The 27,264-nt window shown below is 39.4% G+C and overlaps 1 protein-coding gene across 3 annotated transcripts in view; it reads left to right on the top strand.

Annotated features, from left to right (window-relative positions):
- The window catches only part of CACNB2 (calcium voltage-gated channel auxiliary subunit beta 2), a 406,462-nt gene that overhangs the window by 367,016 nt on the left and 12,182 nt on the right, over window positions 1-27,264 (top strand). For all 3 annotated transcript variants that reach the window (XM_030941051.1, XM_010364018.2, XM_010364017.2), the window contains 5 exons: window positions 2,088-2,164; window positions 9,838-9,971; window positions 13,986-14,066; window positions 14,565-14,623; window positions 23,561-23,670. In XM_030941051.1, coding sequence (XP_030796911.1) covers window positions 2,088-2,164; window positions 9,838-9,971; window positions 13,986-14,066; window positions 14,565-14,623; window positions 23,561-23,670 — 461 coding nt within the window. The remainder of the gene's footprint in view (window positions 1-2,087; window positions 2,165-9,837; window positions 9,972-13,985; window positions 14,067-14,564; window positions 14,624-23,560; window positions 23,671-27,264) is intronic.

The following is a 27,264-nucleotide window of genomic DNA, read 5'->3' on the forward strand; positions in this document are numbered from 1 at the left end:
TCTGTTATTATTTGCTTTATTAGATACGTTGTTTTGCTCTTGCATTTTTTTCCTTAGGATTCTGAGTTATCTGTATTTGAGGGAATGTAACATCTCAGAACTTATTCCAGAGAACTAGGTTAGCGTTTCTTACAGCCATGTATCTTTTTCTTTGATTTTCTTCATTTTATTTTGTCTCAAGATTTTTGCCTAAGTGTATGAAAATACTTTTACTTGCTTTCACAGGTTTTTACATTTCTCTCCTTTTTTTTAGTCTCACTCTGTGCCCAGGCTTGAGTGCAGTGGCGCAATCTGGGCTCACTGCAACCTCCACTCCCGGGTTCAAGTGATTCTCCTGCCTCAGTCTCTCTCCTGCCTCTCTCTCTGTAGCTGGGAATACAGGCACGCGCCACCACGCCCAGCTAATTTTTGTATTTTTAGTAGATACAGGGTTTCACTGTGTGGGCCAGGCTGGTCTCAAACTCCCGGCCTCAGGTGATCCACCCACCTCAGCCTCCCAGAGTGTTGGGATTACAGGCATGAGCCACTGTGCTGGCCTCTCCTAACATTTTAAATGCAGTTTTGTTTTGAGGACATAACCAGAATCTGGCAGTCTTTAAAAACTCTGATACAGAAATTATAAAAATTGACAGAACTCAATGGAAATGGAATTGGGGTAAAATTCAAGAACTTGGCATTTTAATAGAATTAAAAGTCAAGGACAAATCTGCATCCTAGCCATGGTCACCGTTTGCAGTATTTGTCACAATTTTATATAACTCAAATAATATGTGGCTGTTACTAAAATTCAAAGGAAATATAAAACCCATGAACTTGAACTGAAATTAGACTGAATACTTCAGAAAAAAAAAAAAAAAAAAAAAAAAAAAAAACTTCTGGGAAAAAAAATGTTTTGGTCTTGGTAATAGGTCCTGTATAACTGCCAGAAACTGCTTTTATAAATATCACTTGTCATTAATTTCACATACTGTCTGATGCCCTTACTAAATGTATTTGAATATTTCTTAAGAACCTAAAAAGATATAAAGCCCTCTTGCTAATTGCCTAATAAAGTTTTTGATGTTTATGCAGGAAAATGCTAGAACAGTAGCAATAACATTCAGCCTGTTACTGATACTTTAATAAAGCTTTTATTTTCATATTAATATTTACATAAGCAAATATTGCCCTTTGATGCATAAACGCTGTAGCAGATTCTTTCAACTAGACCCTGGCTTGGCCATAATAATAAATATTAGGCAGTGAGATCATTTTGCCCAGATTTAAAATGTTCTTCTCATCTTCATCTGAGAGAGGGGTCATTCAGTAACATGTTATTTAGCATGCCAGTATGCTGCTGAAAAACACAAATGCTCTTGTTCTAATATTAACTCCCAATGTTTCTGAGACACTGAAGTTTATCTTACATCAAACTTTCGAATTTGGTAGTTCTGAAATGTATGATGTTCAGATTATTCCTAAATTAACCAAGTTTCATTCTCCATGTGAGTCATGCTTGAGAAATATTCTGGGTACTATCTGATGACTACATCATATCATATTCTGTTTAGTCGTGTCTCTTCGTGTGTCTTTTAGTGGTTGGCAAGTTTTCATGTGGCTCTGTTGTTCTTTGATAGGTTGCTCATAAAAGCTTGCGTGCTTTCAATCTTAGTATACTATTAATAAAATAAGCCTAAAACAGAGGAGCTGCAACCAAACAAGAAGGAAATATTAATCTTGGGTGTTAGCCTTAAGGTTCTATGCACCACCTCTGAGGGTCTCTAAAATAAAAAGCAAAATAAATCTGTACAGTTTCGCTATCTGTGATCTGGGCAGATAACTTGAGGGCTGCAGAAATTACACTGGTTCTCTTCCATTCTCTCAAGGCCTTTCAAAATTAAACCTTCAATTTGAAATCAGAGACCATCATGTGCCTATTTCAAGTACTCCAGGAATCTCCACTGGGAAATATTGTTTTCTTCCTTAAATGAAAGATAAATTTAAAGTTGAATAAAAACACAATGAATTATCATGTTTATTAAGTAATATAAACGTTTGAGGATCTGAAATAAGTGTCAGATTTAATAGAAATTTTTGCTTTACTCCAGTAAATCAGGAGGAAATTCATCATCCAGTTTGGGTGACATAGTACCTAGTTCCAGAAAATCAACACCTCCATCGTCTGGTAAGTAGGTGATAAATGCTGAATAATACATACTGCACTTCATGCTTTCCTCAGTCCTATCCAGTTTTGTGAATTTACATATACACTGAATCACTGTGTTAACCCTACAGACATTAAAAGGAATGAGAAGCAAGCATGCCCTTTTGGAGTTACAAACAATATGGGGAAATGTTTTTTTCTGGCTGGAAAAAAAGTATGTCAAAGTGTTTACTCTACAGTGCTGTAGATGATCAAAGTGATTAAGGTATTTAACTTTTTTATTTTTTTTGAGACAGAGTCTCACTCTGTTGCCCAGGCTGGAGTGCAGTAGCATGATCTCGGCTCACGCTCGGCTAATTTTTGTATTTTTTGTAGAGATGGAATTTCACCATGTTGCCCAGGCTGGTCTCAAACTCGTGAGTTCAAGCGATCCACGTACCCCAGCCTCTCAAAGTGCTGGGTTTACAGATGTGAGCCGCCGCACCCAGCCATATTTAACCTTTAATCCCTAGTCTCTGTGATGGCACTTGTCATGGGCAGTAAATGGGTGAATACTCGCCAACAACCATAGCACAATGTGAGATAGAATCTTAACATTAAATAGAAGGATAAAAGCTTTAGAAAGGTAAGGAACAGAGAGTAAAATGAAGACAGAGGATTGGCCTGCCATGGGCTCTACCAGAGAAGTTCTGTGGAAGACACAGACAAGAAGTATAGAAAAAAGAGGAAAACGTTTGTGGGAAGAGTAACTACTGTTGTCTTTCCAAAGCGATGGGTTCATCCTAATGGTTGCTGGATAAAATAAAGCACACCTACTTAAATTTGAATTTCAGATAATAATTTACTAGTTTAAGTACATATTGCATGGGGCATACTTACACTAAAAATGTATGGAACATACTTATATTAAAACATTGTTTTAAATTCAGATTTAACTGCATTTATATTTGCTAAATCTGGGAACTCTCCTATTCTGTGTAGAACTTGGAATTCTATATACACAGGAGACCAATGATTTGAATTGCAAAAAAAGCACATGATCAGTATCTCAGTTTGCTAAGAGAATTGTACTTGGGAATCAGAGTAAGATTGTAAAGGTTGGCTGCCAGGGCGTTTCAGCAAAATGATACTGTGTGTGATTTCTAGAAAGCTGGAAATGGGACGAGATAAAAAAACAGAGTTGCACAACTATGGAAAAAGCAAGGAACTAGTCACACAGTGACGGAGGTGCTTCAAGGACAAGATTTCTCTGTTACTGATAATCAGCTTCATTCCTGAATGATGGTAGCCTCTAGAGACCAATTAAGGACTTCTTAGCAAAAACTACAGGATTTTTTTTTTTAAGAGAAGGGGTCTGACTATGTTGCCCAGGCTGGTCTTAAAACTCCTGGGTTCAAGGGATCCTCTTCCTCAGCCTCCTAAACTGCTGGGATAACAGGCATGCACCACCATGCCCAGCCATTAGCAAACTAAGATACTGATCATGGGCTTTCTTTGCAATTCAAACCATTGGTCTCCTGTTTATTTGGAATTCCCAGTTCTACACAGTAATATAGGACTTTTTAAGTGAGCAAAATCTGAGCACAATAAATTGTTTTATTTATTGCTTTAGGAAGCAAATTAATTCAAAACCTACCTACTTATAACTTGAAGCAAGCAATTCTAAGATGCTCAAAATTAAGTAAAATAGTACGCATGAAATGAAAATGAAAGCCTCTGTAGGTATTATGTGAAGCTTATACCTTCCCTTGATAATTAAGGAGCCCCTGAATCCACAAAGGAAGGGAGGCGTATCCTGTTCCTTCTCAAATGTGTGAAGTTGCAGGGATTCCTATATAAACCTTACACTCTTCTTACATATCTCAAAGACAATTTCAGTGATTTCTAGGGACTGCTACTAGGCTCCTAAAATGGAAAAAGACTATGTCACCTTGCGATAAAGCAGCAGTTCTGCCTGCAAATGTCAGCCTCACTTCTTTCTATATATCAGAAAAATTCTTCCATCCCTCCAGCCATATTGTAGCCCTCCAGTGGTTTTGGCAACACAGATGCTCCTACACTTATGATAGAGATACATCTCAATAAGCCCTTCATACATGGAAAATATCGTAACTCAAAATGCACTTAACATGTGGACAGACCCAGTAAAAAGCCCTAAGTCGAACCATCGTAAAGTTCAGACATTCCTTGACTTCTGATGAGGTTATGTCCTGAAAAATTCATAATAAGCTTGCACAATCTTGAGTTGAACCATTGTATGTCAAGGACCGTCTGTATAATGAAAGGAGGTGCATGCATTTTGAAGAACAAGTTCATATGCTTGTAAAATAACATTCCATTTTGTAGGCAGATGTTTGACATTACTAAAAGTAAAGTTCCATGAAGAGTGTAATATTTAAAAAGGTGATTTAAATGTTCACCAAGGTTTTGTAGAGATACACCAACTTTCAAGTGACTTTTCTGGTGACTGAGTCAATTGGAGCTATAACCAACTACAAAATGTATAATAAGCATATCAGGACTCTGACATAATTTTTGTATCAATAGCTCAACTGATTTAAAGGAAACCTTCAGAGAGCTCTAAAGAGTTCTCCCAATCCACCTCCAGGCACAACTGCTCCAGCTATCAAGTGTGGATGGGCCTGGAATGATCATTTTCATCTTGTTTCTAGAGGTCCTGTCTACTATTCCCCTCACCCATTGCCAGACCAAAGAATATAAGTATCTGCCTAAAGTGTATAGGTTTGGATGCTGTCAAGAACTTGGAAAACTTCCCACTTGACATCTAGGCAATGGTGTCATAGCCAGTTGCAGAACACATACATTGCACCCACATACACGTGCATACATACGTCTCAACCCCAAGCTCTGCTTAACTTGACCCAAGCCTTTAAGACCTAAACTTAAATTTAAAAACAATGTGCTGGGTGCCATGGCTCACTGCCTGTAATCCCCGCACTTTGGGAGGCTGAGGCAGGAGGATCACTTGAGCCCAGGAGTTCAAGACCAGCCTGGACAATGTAGTGAGGCCCAGTTTCTTTAAAAAAAAAAATTAGCTGGGTATGGTGGTGTGTGCCTGTAGTCCCGGCTCCTTGGGAGGCTGAGGTAGGAGGTTCACTTGAGTATAGGAGGTTGAGGCTACAGTGAGCCATGATTATGTCACTGCACTCCAGCCTGGGCAACAGAGGGAGACCCTGTCTTAGATAGATAGATAGATAGATAGATAGATAGATAGATAGATAGATAGATAGATAGATAGATAGATAGAATGTTCCCAAGGCTTTCTATCACTAAAAATAATAATCTATATGCTAGTGAGGAATGAGACTTTTCAAATATATGAAAGCAGTTCTTTCCAAGTAAATACTAATGTTTGTTAAAGTATGGAAATAGAAGTATGAAATTTAAAAAAGTTAACATCTCTCATAAAAAGGAGAACCATCCGAGTCTAATAAAATGCATGTAGCCAAACAGATTTGAAAATGCTTCTTAACTGTCTTGGTAAGTTTCTATAGTATGTTTTGAAAGTCACCACATGTTTCAGAATTCTACATATTTCAGAATGAACTCAAGATGTTTTTAGACCTGAGTTAACCAAATGTCAGAACTAGTAAATTATAGAAAGTTCTCAATTTGGATTTCCAGTCCTCATGTCCAGATACAGGTAAATTTCAAACCTGACTCAGGCTATGTGTGTGGAAAGCCAAACACCTGGGCAATGTTGCAGCCAAAGATTTATGCATTTCCACCTTCTTCATTTTTTTTGAGATGGAGTCTCACTGTCACCCAGGCTGGAGTGCAGTGGCACAATCTCAGCTCACTGCAACCTCCACCTCCCAGGTTCAAGTGATTCTCTCACCTCAGCATCCAAAGTAGCTGGGATTACAGGCACCGGCCACCACACCTGGCTAATTTTTGTACTGTTAGTAGAGACAGCGTTTTACCATGTTGGCTAGGCTGGTCTTGAACTCCCGACCGCAGGTGCTCTGCCCACCTTGGCCTCCCAAACTGCTGGGATTACAGGCATGAGCCACCACGCCCAGCCTCACCCTTTCTTTAAAAAACAAAAATACACCTGATGATCACAGGAGGCTAGATTCAATGGGCAAATCACAAAATCCAACTCATGAACGTGACCATCCCAGGGTCCTGTAAATTCTGACATCTAATTGGTTATCTTTAATTTTAGAAAAGCCCTCAAAGGGTACTGTCCCTTGAATGTGGTCTTTATAAGCCCAATAAAAGATGAGAAAGATAAATCATATGGGAATTTACCACCAGAAAGGAAACTCTTGATTTTGGTTAACATGTATTGTAGGAATAATGAAATCCTGACCCAGATCTTGTCCTTCATATCCAGGAAAGCGCTAACAACATGCTGCTTGAGTTGAGATTCAAGGAAAACCATTCCTGAAGACTTTTCTAAGATTCTTTCCTGGCTTATACCATTCCATAAGCCCCATTAGGAAACTTTCCTATATGAACAAAGGATTAGCTATAGGATGGTATACAAGTCAGCATTGGTTAGACCCCTAGGCACATTTTATGTTTTCCCTACATACCACATGCTAAACCTCTTAGGTTTAGCACATCAGTATGCATAGATGGGGCAAAGAAGAAACATACTACTTACTATGTTAAGTCTACCTATTTGGAATTAATTCAGTCCATTATTACCTTCTTTTGATAGAAAATCATACCTCCTGCATTATGCAAGCAATAGCTGATATTTGAATAGTGTACAAACAGTGGCAGGTATTCACTCCATCACAGGTTTCCTACCTAATCAAATGAAAAGGAATAATAAGAGATCCTAGTTTTCAAACGGCTGGTATTTAATATCCATAACAACTTCAAAACCGAAAAATAATGTGATGCCTGTCAGATGATCTCCCATCCTTTGAAAAGGTTAGAACTGTTTTGAGTTCAGCTTGTGTATCACAGGGAATGGTAGCTGTATTGTAACACCAAGCTGTCTGTTATTTCAAAGTGGTAATTTGTTCCTTCCTTCAATCTAAATGTACCGTGGTTTTTGTTAGAGAGCTAACATGTATAATGTGATGCTTTCCTGGGGTGAGTAAATTTTTTTTCTTCTCCTTGACTGATTCTTAATCATAGAATAATTTTCTAGCTAGCCCAGCTCTACGATGTCATCCTGAATCCTGACACCAAGGACATGACCCCATTCAGGATGTAAAGGGAACTGAAAGAGGGCACCCTGATTGAGAAGGGACTTCGCCTGGATGGGCAGTGTGGTATAGGGATGGTTACAGGCTCACTTTGGTGGGCAGTGTGGTATACAGAGGGTTATAGACTCACACAGGAGGAGTAGGTCTGAATCCTGTCTGCTGAGTTTTTGCCAAGAACAAGTCCCTTAAATTTTGAGTTTTTTAATCTTAAAAATAAGAGCATTGAAGTTGATCTTTCAAGTATTTCCATCTCTGATTCTGCAGTTGATAAAATTCTGTAGCTATTACGGTTGCACGTGGAAGCATTTTGTAAAATTTGAAGTGAGATTACGCATCTTATTTTCTTGTAACACTTTTTAAGTACTGTATTTTCAGGTGGAACAAGGAGAAAAGTAAAAGCATGTCAAGCACCAAAGCTAAACCCTTCATTTTACAGATGAGGAAACCAGTGGCATATCCTCCTGGGTCCTCGTGCCCTTTCACTCTGCCTCTTTTGTTAAACCCAGTGGCTTTGCATAAGTCACCAGAAGTCTTCCAGTGTCATTTTATTAGACTGATTTAATTCGGATATCTTGGGTCCCAGTGTTTTCCCATTAGTCTTTATCAGCCTAAAATCGTTTTAATCCTGTCCCTCCTGGAGCCCTCCCTGAATCATTGGCCTTGTGTATGACTCCTTTGCATTGACTGGATTGAGAATTTTCCATTCTCTCTTTCTCTCAAATGTCTGTTGCAATTTTAGGGAAACTTTTCACACTGTCCTTAATTTTACATAAAATCTGCAAAAAGAAAAATCTGTTTTTGCACATTGTATTGTTGGTGCAAATGTAATTGCGGTTTTGGACCATGGATTTTGAATCATAACTAGGCTCAAATACATCTTTATTAATCAAAATAGGAACCATTACAATCAACACATTTTTGCCAATGAGAAATAAGTTTGTTTATTCCTGTAGCATAAAAATCTGTGCTTTGGGATTCGGTAAACTCTTGGAAAGCATTTTCTGCATCCTGCTGGTTGTGGAAGCATTTTCTCTGCAAAAAGTTGTCGAGATGCTTGAAGAAGTGGCAGTCGGTTGGCGAGAGGTCAGGTGAATATGGCGGATGAGGCAAAATTCCGTAGCCCAATTCATTCAACTTTTGAAGTGCTGGTTGTGCAATGTGCAGTTGGGAGTTGTCATGGAGAAGAATTGGGCCCTTTCTGTTGACCGATGCTGGCTACAGGCGTTCTAGTTTTCGGTGCATCTCATCCATCTGCTGAGCGTACTTCTCAGATGTAATGTTTTCGCTGGCATTCAGAAAGCTGTAGTGGATCAGACTGGCAGCACACCACCAAACAGTGACCATGACCTTTCTTTTTTTTTTGGTGCGAGTTTGGCTTTGGGAAGTGCTTTGGAGCTTCTCAGTCCAACAGCTGAGCTGGTTGTCACTGGTTGTCATATAAAATCCAATTTTTGTCACCTGTCACAATCCGATTGAGAAATGGTTCATTGTTGTTGCATAAAATAAGAGAAGATGACTCTTCCAAACAACAATTTTTTTTTGGCTCAGCTCATAGGGCACCCACTTATCGAGTTTTTTCACCTTTCTAATTTGCTTCAAATGCAGAACGACCATAGAATGGTCGATGTTGAATTCTTCAGCAACTTCTCGTGCAGTTGTAAGAGAATCAGCTTTGATGATTGCTCTCGAGTAGTCGTTGTCAACTTCCAATGGTCAGCCACTCTGCTCTTCATCTTCAAGGCTCTCTTCTCCTTTGCAAAGCTTCTTGAACCACCACTGCACTGTACGTTCATTAGCAGCTCCTGGGCCAGATGCATTGTTGATATGCAAGCTGTCCCCACTGCTTTACGACCCATTTTGAACTAGAATAAGAAAGTCACTCAAATTCGCTTTTTGTCTGACATCATTTCCATAGTCTAAAATACACATAAACAGCAAGTAATAAGTCATTAGCAAAAAATGCATAACGCGAGAAATGCCCATTAAAATTATGTATAACATAACCACATTTATTTAAGAATGTATCCCAATATCAAATGGCAAATTCCAACAATGCAAAAACCGCAGTTACTTTTGCATTCACCTATAGTAAAGGTTTTCAAAGTAGTCACTTGTTATCTCAAAGCTGGTTTAAGATATTGTAAGATCTGAAGTCAAATGTTCTGTACTGCACCTTTATACAGTTGATACAGAGAATATCAACATTATATTTGAAACTACAGATTTAAAATGTTTCTCTGAAAATATTCAAGAGATCTAGCATGAAACTGATTCATTCAAGCAAACGGGTTATAAGGGTATCTTTCAGTTTCATTAGATTTGATTACCTTGCATTCTTAACGTGCTTTACCTTTAAATTTTATTTTCTTTGCATACTGTGTTGCGTATTCATGATAGTTTTTTTTTTAAACTATGGCTAGTTTTATTTGCTTTCATTTTATTTTCTTTATAACCTATTTTTCCTCTCCTGTCCACCTGATTTTTGAACTGTTTGTCTGTATATAGCTGTAGACATAGATGCTACTGGCTTAGATGCAGAAGAAAATGATATTCCAGCAAACCACCGCTCCCCTAAACCCAGTGCAAACAGTGTAACGTCACCCCACTCCAAAGAGAAACGAATGCCCTTCTTTAAGAAGGTAACATTAACTTCCAAGCTCCCATTGTCCACCTGCTCAACTGCACTGCGTCACATTTCTAGTCCTGTTGACTGTCTGCGTCCTTTGACAAGCCAATAACGTGCATGCTCTGTTATTTGTTTCTTTTCCACGCTGCTGTAGCTAAGCAGAAGCAGAAATCGGTAAGTTTACATTGACATAAGCTGTGTTTATCCTGCCACTGGCATCATTAGCATTAATTCCCACAGTTGTATTAAATACAATCATTTCTGTCCCAAGCAAAGAACTTATCAACAGCTAATTGAGTTCATGCATTTCAAACCAACTAAATTCAGGGAGTGACCTGTGAAAACACTATTACAGTACTTATCCTTTTTGATGGAATAATATCTACCACCAAGGGAATTTGCTTCAACATTCAAGGATGTCAAACACCGACAGCTCCATATAATGCACCTAAACTGTGCATGCTTATTCTGTCTGTCTGTCTCTTTCTTTTATCCAGAAATTTAACTTATGATCAAACATATTAAAGCAGTTATTAAACTCTGACTTATGATATCCAGATACATAGCTTGTACTAAACAAAAGTATTCAAGTTTTAATTTAGTCAGTATTTAAACTTCTAATCCACTAGGTGCAAAATCTGCAGATGAACAAGACCAGTGGAAAACTGCAGGCTTGTTTTGGCGGTTTACTGTGAGTTTTTCCTATTGTCATATATAAATATTCTCCCAATGTTCTTGCCTTCTCCATCAGTCAGATTTTAGCATCTCACCCATTGGACAGTGCAGCCGGTGGTCATGCGTAGAGCCTTTGCCATTGGCCATCCAAGATGCTACACAGTAAGGCTCCTTGTCCCCTAAATGGAAACTATAGGGTATTTCCGAGCTCTCGTTACTTCAGACAAAGCCTGTTTCCTCTTACCTATTTTGTAGCCTTATAGCATGATTTTTTAAGGACCACTACCCTCCCCCCAAATTTCCCTTTTATTTCCCTCTTTTACCCGTCAGTTTCTACAGCTACCATGCTGTCTTTTAGAGTCATACTAATGTCGCCAAGTCTGGCAAAACCGCGGATATATTCTCACACTCAGATGTGATGTCAAGTCTGTCTATCCTCTGCCCTCAAACTCTCCACATAATGAACACTTTTCCTCTGCAAACAAGTATTTTGGTTTATGGAGGAACTCTAAAGTCATTAATGAGGTGTCAGATACTGAACTGTAAAGTTGGCATTTTTGAATCAACTATGACTACTTTAATAAGGGAAAACTTCAGCACTCCAGACAAAATTTGCAACACTTGGAAATTTGCGTTAACACAGAAAGCCTCAGCTTGATGTTCATCCACAACAGTGGGCCCATCTCTAAGGTCTGATCTTCTTGTTATAGCTAAAGCTTGCAGCCAAGTGACTAACAGTGTCCATCATTCAGAAGCTTAGAAAATTGGTTTTCTAAGCTAAGACATTCTGGACTTGACAGAGCAGGAATGTGAACTAAAACCATGTTTGTCAAGATAGGTTTTTGAAGTTTGCTTACCTTTAAATTCTAAAACTTTAAAAACGTTTATCACAATTTTTTTCAATAATTTGAGCAGGCAGGGAGCAATGACTCACACCTGTAATCCCAGCACTTTGGGTGACTGAGGCAGGTGAATCACCTGTGGTCAGGAGTTTGAGACCAGCCTGGCCAACACGGTGAAACCCCGTCTCTGCTAAAAATACAAAAAATTAACCTGGTATGGTGGCAGGCACCTGTAATCCCAGCTACTTGGGAGGATGAGGCAGAAGAATTGCTTGAACCTGGAAGGCAGAGATTGCAGTGAGCCGAGATCGTGCCACTGCACTCCAGCCTGGGCAACAGAGCTAGACAACTCTGTCTCCCCCTCCCCCCCCCAAAAAAAAGTCAGCTAAATAGGGTTAACAGGAAAGAGTAGATAAAAATGATGGTGTCATTCTTCATAGCAGGAACACAGGGCACAACGCACCAATATTCCATCAAATAAGGTAATTTCTGTAGCTACCCTATTGATTAAGAAGCCGATTGATTACCAGCAATGGGTGACCCTTTGCTAGTTGGAAGTTATAGATCGAAGGAACCAAAGACCTATCAAACACTGGGCCACTTCAGAATTAAAGTCTTGAGATAAAATTTCTTGGTAGCTGTTACTAAAATGCAGGAAATTTACATTCCTAATCTCAACAGTGGAAAAGGTGTTCTTACACTGCATAGTTATAAGGACTTGGCTTCTCAACATTTGCAGTATGATCCCAGGTGGTAGACATGAAATAATTTAAGAAATATGCTTATGATGCCTTCGGCACTGGTATTCATTCTTCTTATGTTATTGATAATGTGGTTAAAATCAATGTAGAATTCAAAAGCAAAACAATGGCCTAAGATTCAATGAGAAGATCGTTTTCTGTGTTTTAGGTTGCTTTTAGAGTGATGCTTGTGTGGTATGTGTGCTGTCACTATATTATGTTTGTCTTGTTTTTTTTTTTCTGTTCCAAACTGTATTCTACCTTGATTATGTCAATTAAAATGAATTCTGAATGCTAGATGAAATTTTAGGCAGTGAAATTTGACAGCATAGTCATGGTAATATTTTTCTCCCCTCTGATTATATCGTCTATGACTGCGGGTGAAATCTCAGATGGAAGCTTTTGAATTTGAAACGCTTTTTAATTCCCCCCTGAGGCAATGTGAATTCAAATGAAGCCAGAAAAGTTCGTAATGGGCAATTTTAAGCAACAATAAAATGTTCTTGAGTGATGGGCAGATGGAAAAATGACATTCATATCTGCACATCAGTGTATTGATTTCTTAAAATCGTTTACAGAACATTTTTCTGTTGGTGTGTGTCATTCTCAAGTTATATTTTTTGACACTCCTTAGCCAGGAAGATTCATATAGCAATGATTTGCTTATCCCTGTGTCTAAGGCCATATCGCTCTTCTGCATTCTTTTTTAAAAAGTCATCTTTGGGTCAATTTAATATTTTATGCTATCAAAAGAGTCAATTTTAATATAAACCAATTAGCTGTTAGTTAATTTTTGAAAGATGTTATTTAGCCATTTTATTTGAAGCAATTAACCTGAAAAGTATTGATAGTTTTAGAAATTGCTACAAAATTTAGCTCCTCCCCTCTTATTGAAAAGAAATTACTGCAGAAAGACATGATTTGTTATCTAACGGAAACACTACTTTTGAGAATCTCAAAACTACTTTTGAGAATCATATTAGATACGCACATTGATAATGAACCTTTTGAGACCACTAGAGCATGGTTGAATATATTATTATACATTAATCACCTACCCTCGAAGACACATAAACCTTACCTTTGAAGTACCAAGGTATAGAAACCAAAAAAATCCAAAAGCATTGATCTCTAAGCTGTGAGCAGGGATCATGATTACTGTTTACTAGAATAAGCATGCATGCTTATTTACACTCTCGCAATAAAATAGAATTTTGACAGTAGTGAGAGTTACAATATTTTGAGAGTAGGTAAAAAGTATTGGTAGTGAGCGTTACAATATTTTGAAATTAGGTTTTACACAGGATAAGACAAACACGTAAGATGCAAAGGTAATGAAATCTTTCTTTCCTCTGTAATTAACCATATTAGGTCTAATCACTACAACTCTTTAGAAAATTCAAATGCAGCCAAAAAGCAATATTAACTTCTAGTCAAGCCTAAAGCACCTATCTTGCATGAGGCATGTTTCTCTTTGTTCTATCAACTAGTTTTTGTTCAAAAGCAGCATCTCTTGCTTTAGGAATGAATAGGTCTGTAGCATTTCTTGAGATGAGCAAGAAAACTCTAGACAACATTAACTTGAAACTTTAGGAAAATGAACCCACCAATCTTTGATTGGGTTTACGTAGAAAAGAGACAGGTGGGGGAAAAAAAATGTCTGGAAAGCCAGTGCCTCATATTACAGAGTTCAGAAAGAGTACCTTATACATAAAATATTTATGTTCCACCTGCCTGTGAAACGTCTAAAAGCCTCTCCTCTCTCTGCAGACAGAGCACACTCCTCCATATGATGTGGTACCTTCCATGCGACCAGTGGTCCTAGTAGGCCCTTCTCTGAAGGGCTATGAGGTGGGTAGCAAGCCTTCAACAGGAAGCTTGACTTTTGCATGCTTAACTTCTTTGATGCTGCCTCCTACTCCTGACCCTCTCTCTGAATTTTACAGCTTAAGGAGCCAACTTTAGAGCTTAGAGAGCTCATAGCAGCAAAGCATGTTGTTCTGCAAGCTGTGGAATACACTGCTTCGTCCTTTTTCTGTTTTGTTTACCTGGCTGTTGCTTTGAAGATTTCTGCTAGCTGCAATGTACTCAGTCCAGGAAATAGTGTCAAATGGAGACTGACTGAAACCACTTGCAGTGTTATTTGTCCCTAAAATATCATGATAAGTTCAGTTTAATTGTCATTGCATCAGAACTCAGAAGCAGAAAAATGCGGGGCAACCTCATATTGCCACTCTTTCCAAATGCAAAGCTCAGGTTTTCAAGTGTTCCTAAGAGAAGTAAAATTATTTTATCATCATTAGTAATTTTTTTTGGTCGTATCTTAATTTATTCCTTGCTCAATTGCAGGTCACAGATATGATGCAAAAAGCGCTGTTTGATTTTTTAAAACACAGATTTGAAGGGCGGTGAGTATTTTAGCATATTGGGTTTTGTGGATTTTGTCTTAAAGATGGCAAAACCCTGGTGGGACAGGCATGTGATTCCAAGAGAAAATGGCCCTCTGAGGTCTATACGATGACAGGAAATAAGTTTCACTCAATTTAATCTGATTCAATCAATATTTATCATATTTGCTTTGTACATCCTTAACCCTTGATGTCTAGTTCCTGTACCTGCACCCATAAGCTGACCTTGGGCAGGACACCACTGGCCGGTCTCATCCTCAATTCATGGTCAACTGGCCCTCTATTGCTGCCCACTATTTAGAGATCGCACTAAATATCCCTTTTCTGTTCAATTTTCCACTCTTCTAAAAGACTTCTGTGTCATCTCCCCCTCCTTAAAGCTCTGCTAACCCCTTCTCATCTCACGATTCCCCCAGTGAACTTGCTTCCCTGTGTCATTGAGAAAATAAAGGCAAATGGAGGAGGACATGCAGGCATTTCCACAACCCCGCCTGTGGAGTTGCATGTTTGCCTGGATGCTCTGCTTTATCTCCAATGACTATGTTCCCAGCAAGGGCCAACCCACCATGTGGGTACTGGATCTCATTCCCCATCCCCTCTCTGCTAGAAGTATCCATACACAGCCGTAATCATCCTTTGCTCTCTTCTCATCAGTATTTCCTGTTCTAATGGAAACTCTATCACCATGTAAAAATGTTACTTCCTCTCACATTTGACCTCATATTGCTCTAGGTGTGTCATTTTTTTTTTTTCTTTTCTTTATAGGAAGAGTCTTTGAAAGAACTGAGTGTACTGGCTTTCCTTCCACTTTCTTCAGCCTACCCCAGTGATGTTTTCAACCACACCACTCAGCTAAACTAGTCAAGATCACCCACATCCTTCACATTGCTAAATTCAGGGATAAATTTTCAGCCAGAGTCTTACTTGACCATGAACAATAGTTGACATGGTGGATTATTCCATCCTCTTTGAAATACTTTTATTTGTTTGGTTTCTGGAACCACACTTTTCTGGTTTTCCTTCTGTCACACTGACTACTCCTTTCTCTGCTTGGCTGGTACTTCCTCATCAACTGGAAATCTTGGACAGCCCAGGGCTAAATTCTTTGATGTCTTTTATCTACATTCCTTTAGTGATTTCATTCAGCATCAGATTTTTAAATTCCATTCCTTTGCCAGTCTTTCCTCTAAATTCTAGACCCATGTATACAATTGCCTATTCATTATCACTACTAAGATGTCTAATGGACTTTTCAAATGTAACCTCCCCCAAAACCTACTCCTCCCATGGTCTTCCCTATCTCAATTAATGGCTTCTTTATCTTTCAGTCCCAAGACCCTTCAGCCCAGATCATTATCCTTGACTGTTCTTTCTCTGTTATATTTCACATGCAAATGCTGTTGTCTGTATCTTCAAAATATATTCAGAATCGAAGCCCTTCTCACACATCCTCTGCCACCATTTTGGTCTGAGACATCTTCATCTCTTCCCTGGGTCGTTGCAACAGCCTCCCGCCTCATCTCCTTGCTTCTGTGGTTGTTTCCTTAAAGACTGTGCTCAGGTCAGCTGCTGCATGACCCTGTTAAGATGTGAGCTAGTGCTCACCACTCCTTTACTCAAAACCATCCAATGACTTCTTTTTTTCTGAGTAGAAACCAAAGTCCTACAGTGGCCTATCTGACCTCCTATGGTCTATTCTTCCACACACCCTTACCTAGACTTTCTCTTGCTGCTCTTCCCTCGCTCATTCTCACCCTGCCGTACTTACTCTGTTGCTGTTCTATGAGTGTTCTAGAGAGATTACACAATCACCTCAGGGCCTTGGCACTTTGCGGTTCCTTTTGCAGGAACACTTTTCCCTCAGATATTCTTCTTGGTATAAGTGCATACACGTATGCACACATGCACACATTCGTTCTGTATCCTTTCCCTGACTTTGTTTTCTAGTGCTCTTTTATGTATTTCCAGTACTATTTTTGTTTACTGTCATTCTCCCATAACTAGACGATAAACTCCATGAGGGCAGGGTTTGAGAATGTTTTGTGAACTGTTGTGTTCTCAGTGCCTGGAGCAGTACTCAACATGAGCAGTGGCCAGATGAATTTTGAATGAACGTCTGCTGCGTAATCTCTGCTAGAGAAATGTGGAGATGGTGAAGCCAGTCTCTGCCTATGAAGAGCTCTCATGGAAACCATAAATTGAAACCTGTAGCAGTAACACTGAATATAAGTAAAAGGGCAACCTGGTATATGCATGCATAAGGTACAGATAGCATAAAGGGAGGTGTAATTAACACCAACTTAAGGACATCCACATCCTGGAAGAGTTTTTAAATGGCACCTAAGATTTGACCAAATGGATTACAGGTGAGAGAAGGGTATGTTTAGCAGATGGTATATAGTGTGTGAAGGTTTTGAAGTATGACACAGCATTATGTGTAAGGCAACTCACACCCAGATCTTAAGGACCTGGGCAAGGAGTGACTGTTAACAAACCCAAGGGTCATATCTAGTGTGTCACGCCAATGGGCTTGGACTTAATCCTTTCTCTCTCCTCCTCTTCCCCCGTCACTATTCAACTTGCCTCAGTAAATATTTATTGAGTATATTCTGTGTGCCAGGCATTGTGAGGAGCAAAAATAGATAAGGGCCTTGGCTTTGTGAAGCTTAAAGTCTATTGAAAGTCAGTCTTGAATCAAATAATTGATGGGTGCCATTATTGAATGTTAAGCCAGCTCCTGAAGCATCAAAGACATGACTAGAGTCCAAAATGGAAACCTCAAAGTTTAAGAGTAGCTTATTACAGGGGACCTGGAACATACAGGGCTAGTGTATATTTCTGTATTTTTAACCAGATAAATGCAGTGCTTCTCTTCTCCACATTCCTTTCCTCCTCCCATCCTAACAACGCAACTACAATAGATCAGGACTCCCCAACCCCCAGGTCACGGATCAGTACTGGTCCATGGCCTGTTAGGGGCCACACCGCAGGGTGAGTGGCAGGGGAGTGAGCAAAGTTTCATCTGTATTTACAGCCACTCCTCATCACTCACACATTACTGCCTGAGCTCAGCCTCTTGTCAGATCATCAGCGGCATCAGATTCTCATAGGAGCACAAACTGTACTGTGAACTGTGCATGCAAAGGATCTAGGTTACACGCTCCTTAGGAGAGTCTAATGTCTGGTGTTCTTTCACGGTCTCCCATCAACCTCAGAAGGGACCATCTAGTTGCAGGAAAACAAGCTCAGGCTCCCACTGATTCTACATTAGGGTGAGTTGTAGAATCATTTCATTATCTATTCCGATGTAATAATAATAGAAAGTGCACAATAAATGTAATGTGCTTGAATCATCCCAAAACCATCTCCCCGTTCCTACTGAACCGGTCCATGGAAAAATTGTCTTTCGTGAAACTGGCCCCTGGTGTCAAAAAGGTTGGGGACCGCTGCAGTAGCTAGTATTTGTTGGTTTCAGGATTCTTTTACATTTCTTAGTATAGTACTTTCTTTCTAGACCACACCTACTACTACAACCATTTCTAATTTATATTGACTTTTGGCAGGGGAGGCAAGGGCAGAAGGGAAACTTTTGTAGGAGGACAAGTGTTGTTAGTAAGTGACCAAGCAGGCTGGGCACAGTGGCTCACGCCTGTAATCCCAGCACTTTGGGAGGTGGGTGGATCACGAGGTCAGGTGTTCGAGACCAGCTTGGCCAACATGGTGAAACCCTGTCTCTACTAAAAATACAAAAATTAGCTGGGCGCGTTGGTGGGTGACTGTAGTCCCCACTACTTGGGAGGCTGAGGCAGAAGAATTACTTGAACCCGGGAGGCGGACGTTGCAGTGAGCCGAGATCATGCCACTGCACTCCAGCCTGGGCAACGGAGTGAGACTCCGTCTCAAAAACCAAAAACAAAACAAAACAACAACAAAAAAAGTGATCAGGCAAAGAACTGAAAGGAAAGAATGAGGAAAACAAAAACTATTATAAGTTTCAAGGTATGAAAAGGCTTTATAATCAAGGACTTCATAACCAAATATTCCTAATTAGATTTTTTAATTTTCCATATCTTTAAGAAATATTTTTTCAGTTTGTGCCAGGAAAATAGAACCTTTAGCTTGGACCAAGGCTACTAGACACTGGCCAAGTATAAAAGGCGTACCTCTAATCTGCTCCATTTAGCTTTTGTTTCTTTATCCTTGGCTCTGTCATTTATCACAATTTGGAATTGTCAACATGAGCCTGAACACTAAAAAAATTCTGCTAACAAAGGCATTGTGTTTTCCATGCCTGAGTCAACCCACTGCCCTTTCCTAAATGCCAAAGATGGGGAAATGGGATGGAATTTCCTGGATTACTACTTGTACTTAAACCTGAGTAAGTTTTGAACTTGGAAGACACATTCCAGCCAGAGAGGGTGGATTTTGGACCCATGTTCAAGTGTATCAACCATCCAGATTGGTTTTATTTAGGAAACAGATGAACAAAATATCTCAAAGTATCTGTTTTTTCTAGCCAGAATTAATTTCCGTATGGTTTAATAGACCTGTCTTGGCTCATCTTGACTTATAGAGGCTGGGATTCAATATTCTAGCCCTGTTGTCCCCAGTTAACAGTCTTCAGAGGAAGAAATGAGTCCATAAGGCAGAATTTAAAAGCCATGTACAAATTTAACATTTTTACCCATGGCAGGACATCTAGAGTAACTGAATTATTGACTGTCTTTGCTTTTAGCAAGGCAAGACAGCAGTAGAGGATGAAAATTCATCAAAAGCATCAGGTGTGTATGCACACATGACATTCTAAAAGAGAAAAATGAATTACTCCTTAATCATCTATTAAATAAGCTAAATTTATTTATTATTTTTTTTAAAGTTTAAGCCCAAGAGGAGAAAATATGAAAGGAAATGTTAGTTATGGAAAAGGTTCTAGGTAGTCAAGAATTCCTTTTCTTTTCTGAAACCCACTCATATCCATTTGCAGAAGCCCTGGGGGGTTGTGAGAATCACATTCTGGTTAAGTAGTGTCAGTGTGTCAGATCAAAGAAGAAATAAATCATCCTCCTCCTGTTGTGTGTAATAAAGTAGCCCATTTAAAACTGGATTCACAGTCACCAACTGTGTCATGTAAACAAAGCAATCTTCAGATTCACCTTGTAGGATGGTGACAGGTAAATTAACAAGGAAATTGAGAACAAGAAGGAAAGCTACCTGGGATAAAGTCAAGTTTGTTGTTGTTGTTGTTGTTGTTTTTTCTTCAGTGACTTTCAAAACACCAGCAATCAGCCCTGAAGTGTTTGGAATGCATACTGAATTGCTATAGGGATAAATATACCATTGCCAGAATCTTCTGCAGTACAGTCTTACTAGAAATCAATAATCCCAGGGCTGGGCGCAATGGCTCTCACCTGTAATCCCAGCACTTTGAGAGGCTGAGGCAGGCAGATCACTTGAGGCCAGGAGTTTGAGACCAGCCTGACCAACATGGTGAAACCTGTCTCTACTAAAAGTACAAAAATTAGCTGGGTGCAGTCGTGGGCACCTATAATCCCAGCTACTCAGGAGGCTGAGGCAGGAGAATCGCCTGAACCCAGGAGGCGGAGGTTGCACTGAGCCAAGGTTGTGCCACTGCACTCTAGCCTGGGTGACAGAGCGAGACTCTGTCTTTAAAAAAAAAAAAAAAAATTTTAAGCAAATGTAAAAAGTTGTTTATCTCATGGAAACCACGAGGAAAATACACAAGAAAAAGTACATTAGGCTGGGTGCAGTGGTTCACACCTGTAATCCCAGCACTTTAGGAGGCCAAGGGAGGAGGACTGCTTGAGCTCAGAAGTTTGAGACCAGCCTGGGCAACATAATGAGACCCTGTTTCTACTAAAAAAAAAAAAAAAAAAAAAAAAAAAGAAATTAGGTGTGGTGGCATGCACCAGTAGTCCCAGCTACTTGGGAGGCTAAGCCAGGGGGATCACTTGAGCTTGGGAGGTTGAGGCTGCAGTGAGCTATGATCACACCCTTGCACTCTAGCCTGGGTGACAGTGAGATGCTGTCTAAACACACACACACACACACACACATATTATATGACACAGTTCATTTGACTATTATTTACATAATTACAGTAAATATTAAATATGGAGCCAGTCAAAATTACAGTTTGTCTATTTGAATCTCTCTGGGACATTCTAGCCTGCTGCAGTCTAGACCGTTTCTCTCTGTGCTGGGTGTCATTCTGGAACATTCTGTTATGTCCTTGGGGATTCCTTTCACCTTTCTTTTGGGTTGAAGCTCCTCTTTCCCAGATCCCTTGATTTCTTTCAAGCTTTACTGTCATTTGAGTCAAAAACCTTCTCCAGTCATTTCCCTAGGAAGGGTACGTCCATGTTTTTTTCAATAGCCTGCATGTTTACAAACCTTTCTGTTTAATTGCTAGTTTAAATGCTTATGGAATTCTGATTGAAATAGTTTTCCCTTCAAATGTTGAAGCCTTTTTTCTCCATTATCTTCTGGCCTCCATTGTTGCTTTGAGAAGTACAAAGCATTCTAGTGCTTGACCCTTTGGGACCTGTCTTTTTCCTCTGAAACCTTATGGGTTTCTCTTTGTCCCCAGTGTTATGAAATTTATAAAAATACATCTTGATGTGGATCTTTCAACCCGTGTGCTGGACCCTTTCAATTTGGAAAATCAGACCCTTAATTCTGGAATTAATTCTTTATTTTCTTTCCGTCTGTCTTCTTTATTATCTTTTTTCTGAACTCCTGTAATTTGGAATTTGAACCTCTTGGGTGAGCTCTATTTTTCTTACCTTTCTCCTCCGGTCTTCCAACTCTTTTTTGTTTTACCCTTTGGAGATGTTACCTTTCTTTTAACCCTTCTTTTGATTTTTTTTCTATTTCTATTATCATAATATTTCCAAAAGCTCTTATTCTAAGTCTTTAAATATAAATTTGTTCTAGTTTCATAGATAAAACCATCTCTTAGTTTTTAACTATGAATAATTGTCATAGTTGATTTTTCTGTTTGTTTTGGTCTCTCATGTTAGAGGTTTTCTGAAGATGCCTGAAAAACAGTCCTGTGCTCGAATTTTAAAATAAGGCATAAAATAATTAATCAGAAGTTCTGTGCTCATAGGCGGAGCTTGTCAACTTTGTGTTTCTGTGTATGGCAATCTTGCTAGACAATTTACATAGGAAACCTCCAATATCATTATCTTTGGGTCTTTACTCTTTGGCAGTCAGATTCCCCAGAGAAGAATCTTCCATTCTGACCCCTGGGGATATAAATATAAGCCTGGCTACCAAAATTGTACAATGAGGAAAAAGGCTGAAGACTCAACATTCAGAATCCTTTCTTTTGCATCCAGTATTCCCTGCTCCTGTTCTGTCTAGGGTCTCCTGGTCAGAGGCCCTCTTGTACTGCCTGCAAGGTGACAAATCTAGGGTCTTGTACCACACAGGAAAAGAACTGTCACCTGGCTATTTCGTATTGTGAAGGGGCAGTGGACGGCTGTAACTGAAACAGACTTTTAAACCAAACCTTTCCTTTTCGCCCCACCTTCATTCGCTACCTTCTTTAGAAATATTGTGAGCCTTCAGTTTTGCTTCACAGCTTTTTCCTACTGCTGACTTGAATATTCAGCTTTCTCCAGTCTAAGTCATTTGCTATTTCCAGCTCCCAAATTTTGTTGCTCTCATTTCTACCTTACCTAAAATGATACTCCCAATTCATTATTGTCTCTCATAATACCCTGTATGTTCTTTCCACAACAATCATCATCTTTAATTATTTTCCTTTATTATTTATCTCTGCCACTAGACCATTAGCTCTCTGAGGGAAAACTGGTTCTTATTTATTCTTCATGCCTATCATAGCACTGAACTATGGCACAGAGGCTAGGAATATAGGGTCAGGAGTCTGGGTTCAAATCCCAGTTCTCCCACTTAATAAGTACATACCCTTGGATAAATAATCTCTCTGTGGTTCTCATTCTTCATCAGCAACAGTGGGATAATAATAAATGTTTCTCCTAGAGCTTTTTGGATGATTTAGTAATTCAAATAAAGTGTTTAGTACTTATCTGACACTTGTAAGCAACCAATAAATGCAATGTAAAGCAGGTGCAGGACAGGGCCAGGCGCGGTGGCTAACACCTGTAATCCCAGCACGTTGGAAGGCTGAGGTAGGTGGATGACTTGAGGCCAGGAATTCAAGACCAGCCTGGCCAACATAGTGAAACCCCCTCTCTACTAAAAATACAAAAAGTAGCCAGGTGTGGTGGCACACATGTGTAATCCCAGCTACTCCAGAGGCTGAGGCAGGAGAATCACCTGGATCTGGGAGGTGGAGATTGCAGTGAGCCGAGAACACGCCACTGCATTGCAGCCTGAGCAGCCTGGGCGAGACTCTGTCTCAAAACAAACAAACAAAAAACAAAGTAAGGCAGGTGTAAGATAAACAGAAATGAATAAGTCAAAAGAAAAGAAAATGGCCGGGTGCAGTGGCTCAAGCCTGTAATCCCAGCCCTTTGGGAGGCCGAGACGGGCGGATCACGAGGTGAGGAGATCGAGACCATCCTGGCTAACACTGTCAAACCCCGTCTCTACTAAAAAAAAATACAAAAAACTAGCCAGGCGAGGTGGCGGGCGCCTGTAGTCCCAGCTACTCGGGAGGCTGAGGCGGGAGAATGGCGTAAACCCGGGAGGCAGAGCTTGCAGTGAGCTGAGATCTGGCCACTGCACTCCAGCCTGGGCGACAGAGCGAGACTCCGTCTCAAAAAAAAAAAAAAAAAGAAAAAAAATGAGTAAGGATCCTAACACATATGGTTTGAAAATATGGTCGCTATATATATTTCATACTTAGATGAATTGGGGGCATATACTTCTATGCCCTTTGATTAGACCAATAACCTTAGGGTCTTCCGTGACTGTTTTCTCCAACAGGATATCCATCACAAGGGTCACCGCGGACATCTCGCTTGCCAAACGCTCAGTATTAAACAATCCCAGTAAGCACGCAATAATAGAAAGATCCAACACAAGGTCAAGCTTAGGTAAGTCTGTGCAATGAGCTTACGCTTTTTAAACTCCTCTCCTGATGTTGATGATGAGAAGATCTAACAAGATGATAATTCTATGTGTCACAGAGTATAGAAAAAACAGGCGTGTGCTGCCAGTAGCTGTTGCTATGGTCTTACTGATTTCATGGTGTGGAAGGATTTGTTATGATAGTTTGAAGTTAAGAATTCCACAGGCTGTCAGCATTAATGTTTTGGTTGTGGTTTGTTTTCACTAATGTGAGCTTTCGTGTCTGCAGACTCTGAGATCTCCTGGCTTTGCATCAGTGTTACCATGAGCAAGTTTATTAACCTTTTGAAGTTTCCATTTCCTCATCTTAAAAAAAGAAATAACTACCTCCTAGAATTATTGCAAGGATTAAACATGATACGTGCTCAATAAATGATAGCCATTATTATGCTAAATATTCCTTAATTCCTGATGTATATCAATAATGAAATCATACTTGGAAGAGTATAATTTGTGTGTTTGGAAATTGGTAAAGGATGAAGTCAATTCCTGGCTATATTCATTGATAGATATCGATATGTTTTATTTGTAAAAACAGTGTAGGGAGTTATTGTGTTTACAGGATGATATGTGGATACTGCTTATTAACATGTACTGAATTGATCAAATTGAAACCCTTCTGCTGCTATTTAATCTTTTTGGTATGTGCTTGGAGTTTTAGGTTAATCACTGTTACACAAGTTGCTTATTGGATTGTTGGGTTTCTGTTTTTATAAAGTAAACTTTCTGAGAGTTGTGTCAGATCTTTGAGCTTAATTTTTCTCTGTTTATCGGTTAGATATACAAATCCTCTGAGAGGCTGGTTTCTAATATAGAAGTTCTTCATTTACTCTGAAGTATGATTATATAAATAATAGAAAAACTATCATAAATAATAAGCTTTATCTGTTAGCAATGAGCATGATACATTATAGAACTCAGTTTTGTTTCTCACCTAACAACCCTTCATTGGCAAAACTTCAGTAACAGGTTTAGAAATATATTTGAGGAAAAAATGTAATCATGTGTTTTGCTTACAGCAATTCCTTTTTATGTCCTTATCATCTGTCACACTTAAAACTCTTTCCACACATCATTTGATGCTCACAAGAATTACTTTTTATTTTGCTTTTTTGAGGGAGGGTCTCACTCTGTTACCCAGGCTGGAGTACAGTAGTGTGGATCATGGCTCACTGTGCCTTGACCTCATAGGCTCAATCAAACCTCCCACCTCAGCCTCCTGAGTATTTGGGGCTACAGGCACATGCCACTACATTGGGCTAATTTTTTATAGAGATGGAATCTCACTATGTTGCCCAGGGTGGTCTCAAATTCCCAGGCTCAGGCAGTCCCCCTGCCTTGGCCTCCTAAAGTGCCAGGACTACAGGTATGAACCACAGCACCTGGCCAAGAATTATTATAAAATGTTCATTTCATAGATTAAACTGAATTAACCAAGTCAGGTCATTTTTTAGACTCATCAGTGGAATCAATTACTTAACAGATTTCCTTAGATTGCCAAGATTTTTTTGCAACTACTGATTATACATTGTTTTTAAATGAATCTTCCAGTCTATGTATTTCATAGAGCATACACTAGATACTAAAAATCACGTGAAAGCCCACAAATAAAAAAATGAACGGATGAAGCCCCTTCCCTCAAGGAGCTGGGTGTAGCCATAAGGCGAATCAGTGAAGAGCCCGTCGAATAGAGGGTGATGAGCAAAGTGGTCCAGCCATGAACTGGCTGCCAAAGAGCTGATGCTGCAGGAGGCACAGGGAAAGGCTTTTCCAGGGAGCTGATCCCGAGCTGAGACTTCAAGATGACAGGATTTAGCCAAGAAAAAGGGAAAGGAGTGGAGAATGGGTGACAGTGATTCGAGACAGTGAAAGCCACAACAGGCTTCAGAAAAACATAGGTGCTTCATTTAAGCTAAAATATATGGTTTTAAGAAGAGGGAGATGCGAGATGACACCAGAGAGATAGGCAGGGGTAAGATGTGAAAAGTTTGGAGCTTATTTGTATTAGTCTGTTCACACGAAGAAAATGTGATCATGTGTTTTGCTTACAGCAATTTCCTTTTTTATGTCCTTATCTGTCACACTTAAAACTCTTTCCACACATCATCTGATGCTCACAAGAATTACTGCTAATAAAGACATACCCGAGACTGGGTAATTTATACAGGAAAGATGTTTAACAGAATCATAGTTCCAAATGGCTAAGGAGGCCTCACAATCATGGTAGACGGTGGAGAAGGAGCAAAGTGATGTCTTACATGGCAGCAGGCAAGAGACAGCGTGTGCAGGGGAACTTCACTTTATGAAACCATTAGATCTCATGAGACTCATTCACTATTAGGAGAACTGCATGGGAAAGACCCGCTCCCATGATTCAGTTACCTCCCAGCAGGTCCCTCCTATGACATGTGGGAATTATGGGAGCTACAATTCAAGATGAGATTTGGGTGGGCACAGCCAAACCATATCATTATTCTTAAGTTGGTAGGGGACCATGTACAGACCAGAGGGATTCATTCATTTAGCATATACTTGAGTACCAACCATGTGCCAGGCATTATTTTGGTGCCCAGCGACACAAAAGTAAAGGACACAAAGTACTCTTTCTCAAAGTGTTTGTTTTACAGGAAGACATGGACAAAATCTTGTATATACAGACAGACAGAGATGGTTGGTCAGTGGTTGAGAATTCTAAAAGCAGCAGATCAAGGAGTAAAGAGTGAGCCAAGGAGGAGGCTGTAATTTTATTATAATAAAAATGCAAAAAGTACAAAAATGCAAAAAATAAAAAATGCAGTTGGACAAAGTCATCTAACACCAAACCCATTTTATAATAAAGTGTAGAGTATCTCATGTGATGTGTTGAATACTAAAAGTGAGAAACAGAATGGTTGCATGGGGACTCAAAGTTTGGATCCTACTGTACGTATATTGCTTTCACACTCTGTAAAGTTGAAAAATCTTAAGTCAGACCATCGTAAGTCATGGACTGTCTGCACTTACTGTAGGCCAAGTACTGTAATAATTGTAAGGGAAGCTTTGCATATGGATTCGTTTAGTCCTCATTTCCATAATACAGGTAAGAATACTTAGGTTCTAAGAGGTTCAATATGTTACCCAATGACCTTACAGCTCTATGAAGCGATGACGCTTCACTTCTGCCCCCCGAAGTCACTTTGATATGTGGCAGTGGGGACAGAGAAGCAGAATTTACTAGTGTGGGGAGAAAGGTGGTTAGAGAAGGCTTTACAGTTTTGTAAGATAAGGCAGATACTGGTCAAAATTAAGAGTTTTGTGTGTAGTAATTATGAAAATGGCATTGGAATAACACATACGGCATTAAATAACTTATACTAGAGCTATCTCCAGGTCTTAATTCCTAACTGACCACTTAGGTGTCTCTCAACACTAGCCACAATGAAAGTAACCGTCTCCACTCTCTATTATTACAGTATTGTTTGATTACAGAAACCTCCTTCTAAATAAGTTAACTTCTGTTTTTTGTTTTTTCATTTCATAGCACCCAGGTTTTAAGACTAGTACTCATCAGTTGTTTTTCC

The sequence above is a fragment of the Rhinopithecus roxellana genome, chromosome 11 (genome assembly GCF_007565055.1).
Source record: "Rhinopithecus roxellana isolate Shanxi Qingling chromosome 11, ASM756505v1, whole genome shotgun sequence".
In the NCBI taxonomy this organism is placed as follows: Eukaryota; Metazoa; Chordata; class Mammalia; order Primates; family Cercopithecidae; genus Rhinopithecus; species Rhinopithecus roxellana.